The following is a 13,933-nucleotide window of genomic DNA, read 5'->3' on the forward strand; positions in this document are numbered from 1 at the left end:
AAAAATGCTCATCATCACTCGCCATCAGAGAAATGCAAATCAAAACCACAATGAGATACCATCTCACACCAGTTAGAATGGTGATCATTAAAAAGGAAAGAACAGATACTGGAGAGGATGTGGAGAAATAGGAATGCTTTTACTTTGTTGATGGGAGTATAAACTAGTTCAACCATTGTGAAAGACAGTGTGGGATTCCTCAAGGATCTAGGACTGGAAATCCCATTTGACCTAGCGATCCCATTACCAGGTATATACCGAAAGGATTATAAATCATGTTACTATAAAGAAACATGCACACATATGTTTATTGTGGCACTATTCGCAATAACAAATACTTGGAACCAACCCAAATGTCCACCAATGAAGGACTGGATTAAGAAAATGTGGTATATATACACCATGGAATACTATGCAACCATAAAAAAGGATGAGTTCATGTTCTTTGCGGGAATATGGATGCAGCTGGAAACTATCATTCTTAGCAAACTATCACAAGGGTAGAAAACCAAACACCGCATGTTCTCACGCATAGGTGGGAATTGAACAATGAGAACACTTGGACACAGGGCCTGGCATGGGGTGGGGGGCAGGGGGAGGGATAGCATTAGGAGAAATACCTAATGTAAATGACGAGTTAATTTGTGCAGCAAACCAACATGGCACATGTGTGCCTATGGAACAAACCTGCACATTGTGCACATGTATCCTGGAACTTAAAGTATAATTTAAAAAGAAAGAAAGAAAGAAAAAATACAAGATGAGCCAAAAAAAAGAGAAGGGAGACATAATCAAAATAATTTGGGACATTTAGTATGGAAAGAAACAAGAAGAGCAGACAGGGGAACAAGGATCACTTTCGTTAAATCTCTGAAGCTCTTAAATCTTAAAAGGAACAGAAGGCAGACTTTGTTGTGTGGGTCCAAAGGGTAGCACTAAGATAAATGTGCATGTTTGTGCTGGGGTGGAGCAGCTAGAAATGGAAAACTTACAGAGACTGGTTTCAAGAAAAGTCAAGAATTATTGGACATATATTTGAGGTAAAACCAGAAAATACAGTGTATTATGAGCAATATACTCAACATAAATACAGTGATCACTTGCTGATCGGCTCATCTTTATTTATTATTTCAGATTAGCAGCAAGCAGAAGTACTATAGGGCCTGGCAAATGAGTTCCCTACCAATGGGAGTCCTGCTGAGGTTTAAGGGTGTGTGTGATCATGTATATGTGTACATTATGCATATATGTGCAGACCACTTGAGGATCATCCAAGCACTTCCAATACTGCAGTAAATTTGCAAAAGGAAAAAATAATTGTATTCACCTTTTGTTTCAGAAGATAACATTGGAAGGAAATTAAATCCCTGAAGCAAACAAAGAAAGAGCCAAGCAGCAACTGTAAACAGTTCTATAAAAAGAGAAGAAAAATTCCTTCTTATCTTCCATTAATTAATATTTCATATTTGTCTCTATTAAGAATTCTGTCAACAGAGGCTAGACTCTATATATTGTGGCCCTCATGAGTTTCAGTTTAATTCACTGGCCTTTACACTTAATCAAATGAAATGGGAAACTCCTAGTCATTCCTTCACATAGAGGAGCTGAAGTGGTGAGTGGATACTGTCTTCAGTGTCTAGGACCCAGGACCTTAGACATCTGTGTGAGTTCTACCCATTTGGCCTTATGGGTGGCTCATGTGATCTAGTCTCAGAAATAGTGTTAAGCAGCAGCATTAGCTAACATGTACTAAACACTGAATCTGTTCTAACTACTGGTCTAAATACTATCTCCTTAAATTCTCAGAGCAATTCTGAAGTATCATTATCTCAGTTTTCCAGAAGAAATAGGTACAAAGGCACACAAAAAGCAATGGCAGAGCCTAAATCCAAACTTAGTCATGATTTTAACTACTGTATCATACTTCATCAGGGTTCTTCTCCATGTGTTGTCAGGTGCCTTGCCCCAAGACAGCTCGATTTCTTAGCCAGAAGATGGGGCTAGACATCAAGGCCTAGTGGTCCCTGTGTAGAACACTGGAGTCATGTCAAATATCCCTCCTTTTGCCTGGGCTTGGAGTAGAGGCCTATGGATGGTAACATAAATTCAGAGCCGTCTCTCACTTATGATATACCAGGATGCAATAACAATCCCTTTTCCACACCTGACTGCATGAAGGATTTCTGGTTGATGCAAATCTGGTGCCATTCTTATTTCTAACCTGTTCACTTTCATTGAAAAGGCAAACATTGATTGTTGAGAAAGAAATAGTGTGGGGAACAGCAGGAAAATAATGTTGGGAAGTTTGGTCTAGTAGCTAGCTGGTCTGGTACACTGAACACCAAATCCCTTCTTCCTCCATTTCTATCCCATTTGGAAAGAATCTGATGGGTAAGAAAATTGGAATAGAGGAAGTGGTGTTGAATGAAGAGGAGAGGAAAGAAGGATGGAAGAAAAAAAAGAAATAGAAGAAAGGTACTTAGAAGAGGATTGGAGGAGGCAATATAGATAGAAGACCTTCCTTGGTCACTTTAGAGTTGAGATTGCCATCAAGCCATCCTATCCATTAATTCTTGAGTCCCACCATAACCAGTGTATTTGTCTGTTCTCACACTGCTATGAAGAAATACCCGAGACTGGATAGTTTATTTTTTTTTATTTTTTATTTTTAGCAAAGATTTAATTTTTTTTTCTATTATACTTTAAGTTCTAGGGTACATGTGCACAACGTGCAGGTTTGTTACATATGTATACATGTGCCATGTTGGTGTGCTGCACCCATCAACTCATCAGCACCCATCAACTCGTCATTTACATCAGTTATAACTCCCAGTGCCATCCCTCCCCCCTCCTCCCTCCCCATAATAGGCCCCAGTGTGTGATGTTCCCCTTCCCATGTCTAAATGATCTCATTGTTCAATTCCCACCTATGAGTGAGAACATGCGGTGTTTGGTTTTCTGTTCTTGTGAAAGTTTGCTGAGAATGATGGTTTCCAGCTGCACCCATGTCACTGCAAAGGACATGAACTCATCCATTTTTATGGCTACATAGTATTCCATGGTGTATATGTGCCACATTTTCTTAATCCAGTCTGTCACAGATGGACATTTGGGTTGATTCCAAGTCTTTGCTCTTGTGAATAGTGCTATAATAAACACACATGTGCATGTGTCTTTATAGCAGCATGACTTATAATCCTTTGGGTATATCCCCAGTTGTGGGATGGCTGGGTCAAATGGTATTTCTAGTTCTAGATCCTTGAGGAATCGCCACACTGTCTTCCACAATGGTTGAACTAGTTTACAGTCCCACCAACAGTGTAAAAGTGTTCCTATTTCTCCACATCCTCTCCAGCACCTGTTGTTTCCTGATTTTTTAATGATTGCCATTCTAACTGGTGTGAGATGGTATCTCATTGTGGTTTTGATTTGCATTTCTCTGATGGCCAGTGATGATGAGCATTTTTTCATGTGAGACTGGGTAATTTCTAAAGAAAATAGGTTTAATTGTCTCACAGCTTTGCATGGCTTGGGAGACCTCAAGAAACGTACAATCATGGTGGAAGGCACCTTTTCACAGGTCAACAGGAGAGAGAATGAGTTTTCCCCAGCAGGGGAAATGCCAGACACTTATACCATCAAATATTATGAGATTCACTCATTATCATGAGGACAGCATGGGGAAAACCGCCCTCACGATTCAATTACCACCACCTGGTCCTGCCTTGACACATGGGAATTATGGGGATTACAATTCAAGGTGAGATTTGGATGGGGACACAGAGTCAAACCATATCACCTATAAATTTTATAGACTTTCCCTACTATCTCTCTTCTTATCTGTAGGATGTTGGAAGTCTGCATGACTATCTTACAATTTTGCAACCATATTGATGTAGAAAGTTATTCTGTATCAGCAATGTTTTTGCCTGAAATATTGGATTCAAATATAATGGTGGTTTCTTCCATTAATGAATGTATTTTGTTTTATGTATTTGGGGATAAGACAATTGGAGGTCATTACGTCACACAGTAGGTATATGGGCATTTCCTTCTTTAACCAATGAGCCTGGAAATGTGTCTGAAGGGAGAAACCTTAAGGGAGCATATTCTGGGTTCTGAAGTTTTGTCTCTTCTCCTTCAAGTACAGAAATAGCTCCAAATAATCCTCTGCTCTAGATGAGAGCCCAGCTATTTAAAACACAGTTCTAGTTTCAGAGACATGTTATTTTCTGATTAAACTTGGGAGTAAATTGTGTCTTTTGGTGAATTGATTATGGTGTTGATTATTATTAAATGATGCTCATAGTCTCTTCTCAAAATGGGAATGTTTATGGATGAGTGTAGTGGCCTTGAGTGTATTGAACACATAAATGCCTGAGTAGGGGCACAATATATTAAGCCTAAGGAATGGTTCTGGAAAGTGGGAAATCAACGAGAGCTAAAATACATTTGGGCCAAAACTCAGGTCTGGATGAGTACAACTAATATGGTACAGATGAAGTAGATGTGTTCCCTACCTTTCTGTGAGAGAAAAGAAATAGCACCATAAACTGCAGTAGCCAGCTCTATTATAGACGTACATCAAGTCTTGTGTAGGCTTTACTGCTGTTAGCTGTGTTACTAGTGTGCTCAATTCAGGTCAGCTGTGGTGGACTGGAGTGAGACTTGTTTGGTTTACTGTAATCTTGAGGTGTCTGGTAGGCTGAAATGGGCTTTGCAAGGCTGGGATAGCCTGCCTTATCTCACGCTCCATTTGAGGTATGCAGGAATGGGTAGGCTAACTGGGCTGCAGTGGGGGTAAATAGGGCTGAAAGAAGCAGGAAAAGAGAAACTCAGTAGTGGAAAAACTTCACTTCTCTGGGTAACTGCTGTTCTGGATGTTTTTGTCTCCCCACAATCTGTATGCTGCTATTTATGTGATAGTACTAAGAGTTGAGGCCCTTAGAAGGCGATTAGGTCAGGAGGGCTCCACCCTCATGATTGGTATTAGTGCTCTTATAAAAGAAGCTTGAACAAGCTCTCTAGCCCCTTCCATCATGTGAGGACATAGAAGTCACCATCTATGAGGAATGGACCCTCACCAGACACTGAATCTGCTGGTGCCTTGATCGAAGACTTTCCCAGACTCCAGAACTGTGAGCAATGAATTTATGTTCTTTATAAATTACCCAGTCTAAGGTATTTTGTTGTAACAGCCTGAATGGACTAAGACAGTATTAATTTCCAATTTGGCAAATATGTGATGTGTGATGAGATTAATCCATTCATGCAAAACTTGATGTTTAATGAGCACCATCTGAGTAATAAACCTTTCAGAAGTTCTTGGGTTAGGTGGGAAGATTGACAAGTAAAACAAATGGTTACAGTGAAGGAAAATCAATGCAAAGAGTGTATCAAATGATATCAATTATCTCCAAATATGGGACACTTAACCCCCCAAAAGACAACTTTCCAGGGCAGTGGGTCCTCCATATATTAGCTCATCATTCCAGACTTTTTCAGTTTTATTGTAGCACCACATCAATGTGTGTTTTTATGATCATCATGACATGGAGGGTCTTGCATTAGACATTAATTGTTCCAGCCATGAGACACACATATTACTTCCTCCCACAGCCAGAACCATTCCTATTGCCCCTCTCTACTTTAAAAAGGCAGGGGAGTGGAAGCACAATCATCGTATCTTCCTAGAAGTGGAAGAGTGTTGGATATTGTAATATTTGTAACCTACTACAGGTAAGGGTGAGCCCAGTGAGAGCTCAGCTCCTGTGAATGTCAGGGATCTCTAAGGGCCCTATCTAAACTTTGTTGTTTTGGTATTCTGCTGTCATTTTCAATGATATCTAAAGGGATAGACTTTGAATCTGTACCTAGCATGTTCCCTGTGAAGAGATAGCACAGATGAGAAGTTTTTGAGGGGTTTTCCTTTCTCAGAAGGAGTAAGTTGGCTGTCATTCAGAGTACTGCACTGGACTCTCTCTGAGCTAAGACAAAAACCTTTCCTGACACTCTGTTTTTCTACTTTCTTTCACGCAGATGCAGTGACTGAAGTGAAGACTGACATCTACGTGACCAGTTTTGGCCCTGTGTCAGACACTGACATGGTAAGTTCTTGCAAAGTTAAATGTAAAAGAGGATGCACTAGACCAAAGAAAATAAATCGGAGCTTTCCTAAGGCAGGGCCTAGTAGCTATATTCTAAGGAGTCGTCTTTTCTCATACGAATTTCCTACCCTCGCCACCCTACGTTTAGCCAAATCCATCTTTGCCCTGCTCTCCTCACCTATTCACATGTAATATATATAACCCTTTCAGGGGTGCCCTTATCTTTATCCCACAACACATTGTTCAAAACTTGGTTTGGCTCCCTATCCTCAATTAAACCTTCCCTGACTTCTCCCTTCACACTCTGCTGGCACCACACACACTGGTACAGATAGGTCATATTAGGAGAGAATTGTGGTGGGGATTCTCAGTAAAGCAGCTTAGTAAAACAGACTTCCAAGAAGTCTGTTCCTTGCAACTGGGCTTCATCCACTAGGGACATGGACTGGCCAGAATGATACAAATAGTTTGGAGAAAGAATCTAAATCACTTCTGGAAACTATTCTTTGTACAAATTTGGGCATGGAGAGAGTTTCACTGCAGACTCAAAAAGGGATAGGGCAGGGCACAGCAGAGCTAGCAAAAGGTGGCCCTTTTTCTCACCATTATCCATTGTATTCAAAACAAAGAATACAGTGGAGAGTTGAAGCAGAAGGCCCCACTCAAATAGATAACCTATCAATATATAGTGAGTATCAAATATTCAATTGAATAATTATGATTTAGAGACACAAAGAAGCTATTATCTGCTTTGTATACCTGGTCATTATTAGATACTTAATAAGTTTTTGTTGAATGACTGACTTTGTGTTGCAAATAAAAATCCTAGTATCAGGGAAAACATGTTTGAAGATAATGAAATGCCCATGTTCACTACTTAGAGTTTTTTTCTGTATGTCTATTTTCAGTGGGACTACTACCTGGCAGGGGACAAAGCTTTTTTCTACTTGTTGGACTAACACAAACAGTTGTATAGGGAAGTGGTAGAGGTTTTCTTATAGGTAATGCAGAGCCATTGGGTAGATTTTGTCAGGACAGTAAAAATATATGTGTTGTTTTGGAATGATTGATCTGGTGATCTGTGCAGGATGGAGTACAAAGGGGAAAAGTCTGGAGCCTGACAGTTGATTTAGGCCCGTTGATTTTACATGACTCTTCAATCAGCTGCAAGATCTAGGAGTCAGTTGGAAATGCTGGCTAGTTCTCAGGAGAAGAAATAATCAGTATGTGAATGTTTGGAAGTTCAGGCACAGGTAAAGGAGAGGTCTGAACCTTGTCTTTCAAGTGTAGAATAAAGAGAAGGGTACATTAGACTTCCTTTGAACTCCTCTAGGGCAAGTACCAAGTCTCCATGGCTTCTCTGGCACTTAACAGCATTTGACACACAGGGAGAGCTCATTAAGGGGTATGTATGATATGAGGAATGGAGGAGATGGCTCTTTCTTAGGGATAGCAAGAAAGCCTGTATGTCTTCCTTACCCTCTGTCAACTTGTTGACTAGTAATACCCACAGGCATGTGTTAAAATCCAGGCATGTTTTAAAATTGTTGCCAGTTGGTCATTCAACAAGTACTCCTTAGGAGCCCAACTATGCATTAAAGGGCCTTAGGAAGCTCTATATTCAGAGATCTCACAGGCCATTGGAAACAGCCATACTCACTAGGTGTATGTAGCTCTTTTTCTATTCTTGGGAATTAATTATGAATTAGGATGTTTATAAACAGGATGAATGAAGTGACTGTTCACACACACATACACTCACTCACTCATTTTCATTCATGCACCAACAACCACAAATAACATTCAGACAAATATACATACACATAACAAATACATACAGGGTACACAGCCCATATACTATTCTAGGAATTCTGTAGACACACACATGCAAACAGATACCTAAACCCAGGCATACCAGAGAAGGACATACACAGTCCCTGTTCCAACCAGCTCCTCACTCTGCTGCTTTCTCACCATAGCAGGTGTGTATGGGTGTGCCCAGGCTCTGGAGACATTTCTAAAAATTGGAACTTTCTGTCTATCTGTCTTGAAGTTTCATGTTAAATTGCTTGTTTGTTCTTATTCCACATTATTTAGCTGAAGCAACAGAATAGCGCCTTCCTGATAGAGAGGGCAGAGTTTGATCAAATGAATTTCACATTATTTTTAGCTGCATGTCTATCCTGTCACAAGGTAGAATAAGTACAATCACTCTGGCTAAAAAGCATATTTCAGGTGTTTTGAGAAATGTTTTCTTCTGTACTACTAAGTAGATTGTTCAGTTGATCCCAGGGTCAGGGATGCATTTGGGTAAAGCATTAGGCAGTCTTCTGACTTTGGCAACTAGTTTCACCAAGAATGCAGGCTCCCCTGAGACCACAGACTACCTGGAAAAGTTGATGAAAATTTGGGCTGCCTGGATTCTTGGCTCATTTCCAGGAAAAGAGGGAGTTTTGGCCCAAAATACTTTCCTAAGGAAATAGAGGCAGTCTTTCGTTCATAAAGGGGGAAAATTATGCTGCCACTTTGAACATTGACACACCACCACCCATAATATTTTACACCCACTACATTCCTTGGCCAAACACTGGCCCTTACAGACACAGCTTCTCAGCATTTTTGACAAAAGCTCCATGAAGGTATAAGCCATGTCTGTTTTGTTCATCCCAATACCATAAATGTCTGACTCAGTGTTTGGAACATGGTAAACTCCCAACTTTTTATTAAGTGCAAGAATAAATGAGATGAAACAAATCAAATTTGAGGGAAAAATAATGACTGTGTTCCTCCACTTAGCTGAAAAATTTTCAAAGACAGAAAACATGTCAGGGACATCTCTGTTTCTCCAGTATTTAGCACAGAACCTGACAGAGGTCCTCTGTATGTGTTTGTTGGGATGATATTAAACATTAGTTGCAAGCCCTGCAGATAAAGAGTGAAAATAACTTTCCTCAGGAGACAATAGTGATTATTAAGACTGGTGAGTCAATGATTGATGACTCCAAGCTTCAGCTACTAGGTTTGGTGGCTTCTCCACTCATGAAAATAAGGAACTATGACAGCAGGGAACTGAGCAAAGATGAAAGCTAAACATTGGTAGATGTTTCTAAGGAGAAAGTCAGAGGGGAAAAATAAAAAGAAATTTAATTCAGAGTACAAGAGATAAGTTGAAAAATGGTTGCCCTGGCAGTTTCACAGGCTTGTGGTGAGGCTTGTGTTATTCATTTGCAACAAATTGAGCTTCCTGGACACACAAAGCATCATAGCTCCTCAGTAGTAATGCCAATCCTGTATCCATGATCTCCTAGGAGAGAAACAGAACAAAAAAGACTATCCCAATTTGAGTGAACTGGGGCCATGCAACCTTCTATAATTATCTATTATTAGGAGAGTTTAGACCATTTTCTCCATCAGATGTATAGGAAGAGGGTGAAAGTAGCAATAAGAGAAAGGTTGCAAAGAATCAGAATGCAGAGAGAGTGGGCAAGTGGCTTAGGAATATAATTCTAGGCATATTGTTGGTCACTGGAAAGGAAAGCAGAAAAGTAACAGCTGAGAAAAACATTGGCTGCTCTTCTATCTGGTCCAAATTCCCTTCTGACTTAGCTTCCATCCTAGCTCTCAAGATCCTAAGGCTCCAGGCACTGCTCCACCTTCTCTTCTAGTCCTTGAGCATGTCAGAGGTGCAGGAACCCAAGGTCCCGTGGTATGTAATCAACAAATATTTATCTGAACTATACCAAGAAAACTAGTGAGAAAATAAAGAGGGAAAAGAGGAGTAATGTTAGGAGAGTAAGGGAGATAATAACTGGGAAACTTAAAATGACAATTTTAGGTATTATTAACCTCACCCTCTCCCCAGAAACACTTTGCTTAGATCCCACTAGGTGCCAGCTAGTGCCACTAGTGTCAGCTGCCACGGAGAAATTTTCTGGGGTATACAGTGGACAATCAGGTAATAGTGCAAGTAGACAATACAATGAAAGAACTAACCATCCAGCTTAATGAGCAAAATAAAATGGAATCCTGGGAAATAAGAACACAGAAGAGAACATTATAGTAATAATTCTAGATAACAGATTCATATAACATTATGATATGACAACTGCTTATGAAAATTATGCAGTTATCCTAGTATCCAAACACCATGCAGAAAAAAAAAAAAACTGTGTTAATTAAAAGGACAGTAGCACAGGGATCTCTTTCCTGGTGGCAGTAGACTTGAAATTATTTTACCTGTTTTCTCTCTAGTAGTGGAAACAGTAGCTATGTCTACTTCAAGTTCTCCCTTACTGGCAGTCTGAGGCCCAGACTAGATGAGAATCTTTGTCTATTTTAGGCTTTCAATTTATTCTTATTCCACAGGATATGGCATTTCCAGATGCAATATAGAAAGGAATCCATGTCCTTGAGCTTTTTCTGGGAGTCTATGACCAGGAATCTCCTTGGATATTTTTATGTAACATGAACAGCCAGGACATATAAGCAATGCCAATAAGACTATTTCATGGGCTAAATACATCTGAAATCAGGATATCGATTATGTTTCTTCAAAATAGGGAATGATAAAGAGAAGGCGAAGAGCAGAGGAAAGATGGGATGGCCAAAATAAGAGGGAGTGGCCCTTGTAATGGGAAGATGGCAAGGCCTTCATTGTAATGCAGTTATCAAGTACCTTGGCCCCATACACTGCTAAAGCTGAATAAACTTTGCAGGCTTTATCTGGGAGCCTGCTTTGACACATCAAACAGTGTTAGAGAGTCGAAGCCATTCAAGCTCTAACAAGACAGAAATACTTCCCCAAGAACTAAGTGTCATCTCTGCCCTGTGTAGAAAATGTATTAAGTGTCTTTCCCAGGAGGCAGACTTAGGCTTATCATCTGGAAGATGTGATTTAAATGCCTCACAAAACAACAGAATTCATTTGTCAATTTGTAGGCAGTCATCCTTGGAGCATATACAAGGGATCAATTTGCAGGGAAGGAATTGATTACATTTCTAGAATGGTTAGGCCAAAATCTGATTGCTTTTGGCCAAAGGTCATGGAATACTTGAGGGGCAAATAATCACTTTGTGATTTTCCTCAGTAGTATACAGTGGACAATCAGGTAACGGTGCAAGTATACAACACAATAAAAGAACTAACCATCTAGCTTAATGAGAGAAATAAAGTGGAAGCCTGGGAAATAACACAGAAAAAGACATTATACTAATCATTCTAGACAACAGATTCAGATAACATACATTCTGATATGACATATGACAACTGCTTATGAAAATTATGCAGTTATCCTAGTATCCAAACACCATGAAGAAAAAAAAAAAAAACCTGTTAATTAAAAGGACAGTAGCACAGGGATCTCTTTCCTGGGTGGCAGTAGACTTGAAATTATTATACCTGTTTCCTCTCTAGTACTGGAAAAAGTAGGTATGCCTACTTCAAATTCTCCCTTACTGGCAGTCTGAGGCACAGACTGGATGAAAATCTTTGTCTATTTTATGCCGTCAATTTCTCTGTGTAGAGAAAAAATAAATATGATCATCCAAAATTTTAAAATCTTAAAAATGTGCCGTATGTCTTTTTATGGCATATTATCTAAAAAATAATATTTAAAGATACAAGAAAAGTTACTTGTGTGCCTTACCCTGATACCATTTCTCTATTTCCCTCCCTCCTCAAAGATATTCACAACCATGAAGTTGCTTTTGTCTTTTTGTCATTTATATGCATACGTTATAAATAAGAATGTGTATATCACATACATTCATAAATAACAAATAGTGGCTTTTGTATTTTGAAACTTTTATATAAAACTCATCCATAGTGTGTGTATCATTTTACAACTTATTTTTTACCATGTATTAAAAGCTCTACTTTTTAACGTATTTTACTCTAATTCATTTATTTTAACTATCAAAGATTATTATGTTGTATGAATATGTATTCATACATTCATCCATTCTGTTGTTAATGTGTATTTGGGCTGTTTCCTTTTTTGGCTATTAAAAAGCAGTAATACAACAAACATTCTTGTACATGTATTTTTGTGAACATGTTTTAGTTTCTGTAGGGTGTGTACCTAAAGATAAAATTTGTGGTTTGTTAGGGCTTGCACATTTTTAATTTTTTTCAGTTTAGGGCCAAATACTCTTGTGATGAATCATATCAATTTATAATCCCAATAGCAGTGTGTGAGAGCTCAATTTCTCTGCACTTTTGCTAATGTTTTGTATTGTTATACTTTATTTTTGACACTGTGATGGGTATAACATGGTATCTAATTTATTTTGTTTGCATTTTTCTGATTACCTTTGAGGTTTAAGCATCTTTTTATATGTTTAGTAGTCAGTCTGTACTACTAAAGACAAGATGGTTTTGCCACTACCTTGTTTATTGTCTATGTCTTTTGCATCAGCAAAAGTATAAGCTCTAGGCGACACTGTTTCTTCATTTTGCCACTTTTGTATTAACGTTTCCTGTGGGCTGTGTGTGTGTGTTTAATAATGAATGTATTTGAAATTTTGCAACTCTTCCTTTGGCCTGTATTAAGATGATTGCATGACTTTTCTCCTCTAATCTGTTAATGTTATTAATTAATTACATCAATAGATTTCCTAATATTAGGCCATCTTTTCATTCCTTAAAAAAATATGATTTTACAGGGAGGTATAACTTTTTATATATTTTTTAGTTAGTTTTACTATTATTTTATTCTTAGTATTTGTGTGTATGTTCATAAGTATTCCCAAATTAACTGTCTCTCATTCATATCTATCCATCTATATGTATCCTATCAATATATATATATATAATTTATTTACAGGATATAAATTATTTATTTATTTTGAGACGGAATCTTGCTCTGTTGCCCAGGCTGGAGTGCAGTTGCATGATCTCAGCTCACTGCAACTTCTGCCTCCCAGGTTCAAGCGATTCTCCTGCCTCAGCCTCCCCAGTAGCTAGGATTACAGGCATGCGCCACCAAACCTGGCTAATTTTTGTATTTTTTAGTAGAGACAGGGTTTCACCATGTTGGCCAGGCTGGCTGGTGTCGAACTCCTGACCTCGTGATCTGCCTGCCTTGGCCTCCCGAAGTGCTGGGATTACAGGTATGAGCCACCACACCCAGCCTTATTTTTTTTTATTTAAAATAAATATATAAATATATATACTTTATATTTAAAGCAAATATGTACATATATTTATTTTAGGTTTAAATTAAATAATATAGAATTATAAATGTATACATTTATCATACGTATGAATATATTTCTATAAATATATTTATATCCTATAAATAAATATATATGTAAAACATATGCCACACACGCACACACACCCCAAAGTAGAAAAAACAGTGTAATTGGGCTCCATGTACCCATATTCTTACCCCTACCCATAACAATTCTCCCTGTCTTGTTTTCTCGATTAAACTTATCAGAAATTTTCTGTATCATTAGTGTTTTCAAAGTAACCTTATTTTTGTTTTGTTCGTCATCTGTATTATTTATTTTTGTTTTCTGTTTCACTAATTTTTGCTCTTATTTGGGTCATCTCTTTCTTTACTTTCCTTGGGGTATTCTGTGGTCCTTTCGGTTTCCTGAGGTAGATTAACTTATTGGTTTTCCTTTTCCTTAAAGGCTATCTTTAAGGCATCTTTATGGATATCAATTTCCCTCCAAGCATCACTTTAAGAGCCCCAAACAAGATTTCATATGTAAACATTTTCACTATTGTTCACTTCTAAAGATTTTCAAATATCCTTTAAGGTTTCTTTTTTGTTTCTTGAAATTTTTTTAGTGTTTTTCAATTTCCAACTATAAAA

At 38.3% G+C, this 13,933-nt stretch overlaps 1 protein-coding gene across 1 annotated transcript in view; it reads left to right on the top strand.

The window, feature by feature from the left end:
• The window catches only part of GABRA3 (gamma-aminobutyric acid (GABA) A receptor, alpha 3), a 316,184-nt gene that overhangs the window by 182,391 nt on the left and 119,860 nt on the right, over positions 1-13,933 (top strand). The window contains exon 4 of the mRNA XM_011961129.1: positions 6,040-6,107. Within this exon, the coding sequence (XP_011816519.1) occupies positions 6,040-6,107 (68 nt within the window). The remainder of the gene's footprint in view (positions 1-6,039; positions 6,108-13,933) is intronic.

Source organism: Colobus angolensis, unplaced genomic scaffold (genome assembly GCF_000951035.1).
Source record: "Colobus angolensis palliatus isolate OR3802 unplaced genomic scaffold, Cang.pa_1.0 Scaffold536, whole genome shotgun sequence".
Classification (NCBI taxonomy): Eukaryota; Metazoa; Chordata; class Mammalia; order Primates; family Cercopithecidae; genus Colobus; species Colobus angolensis.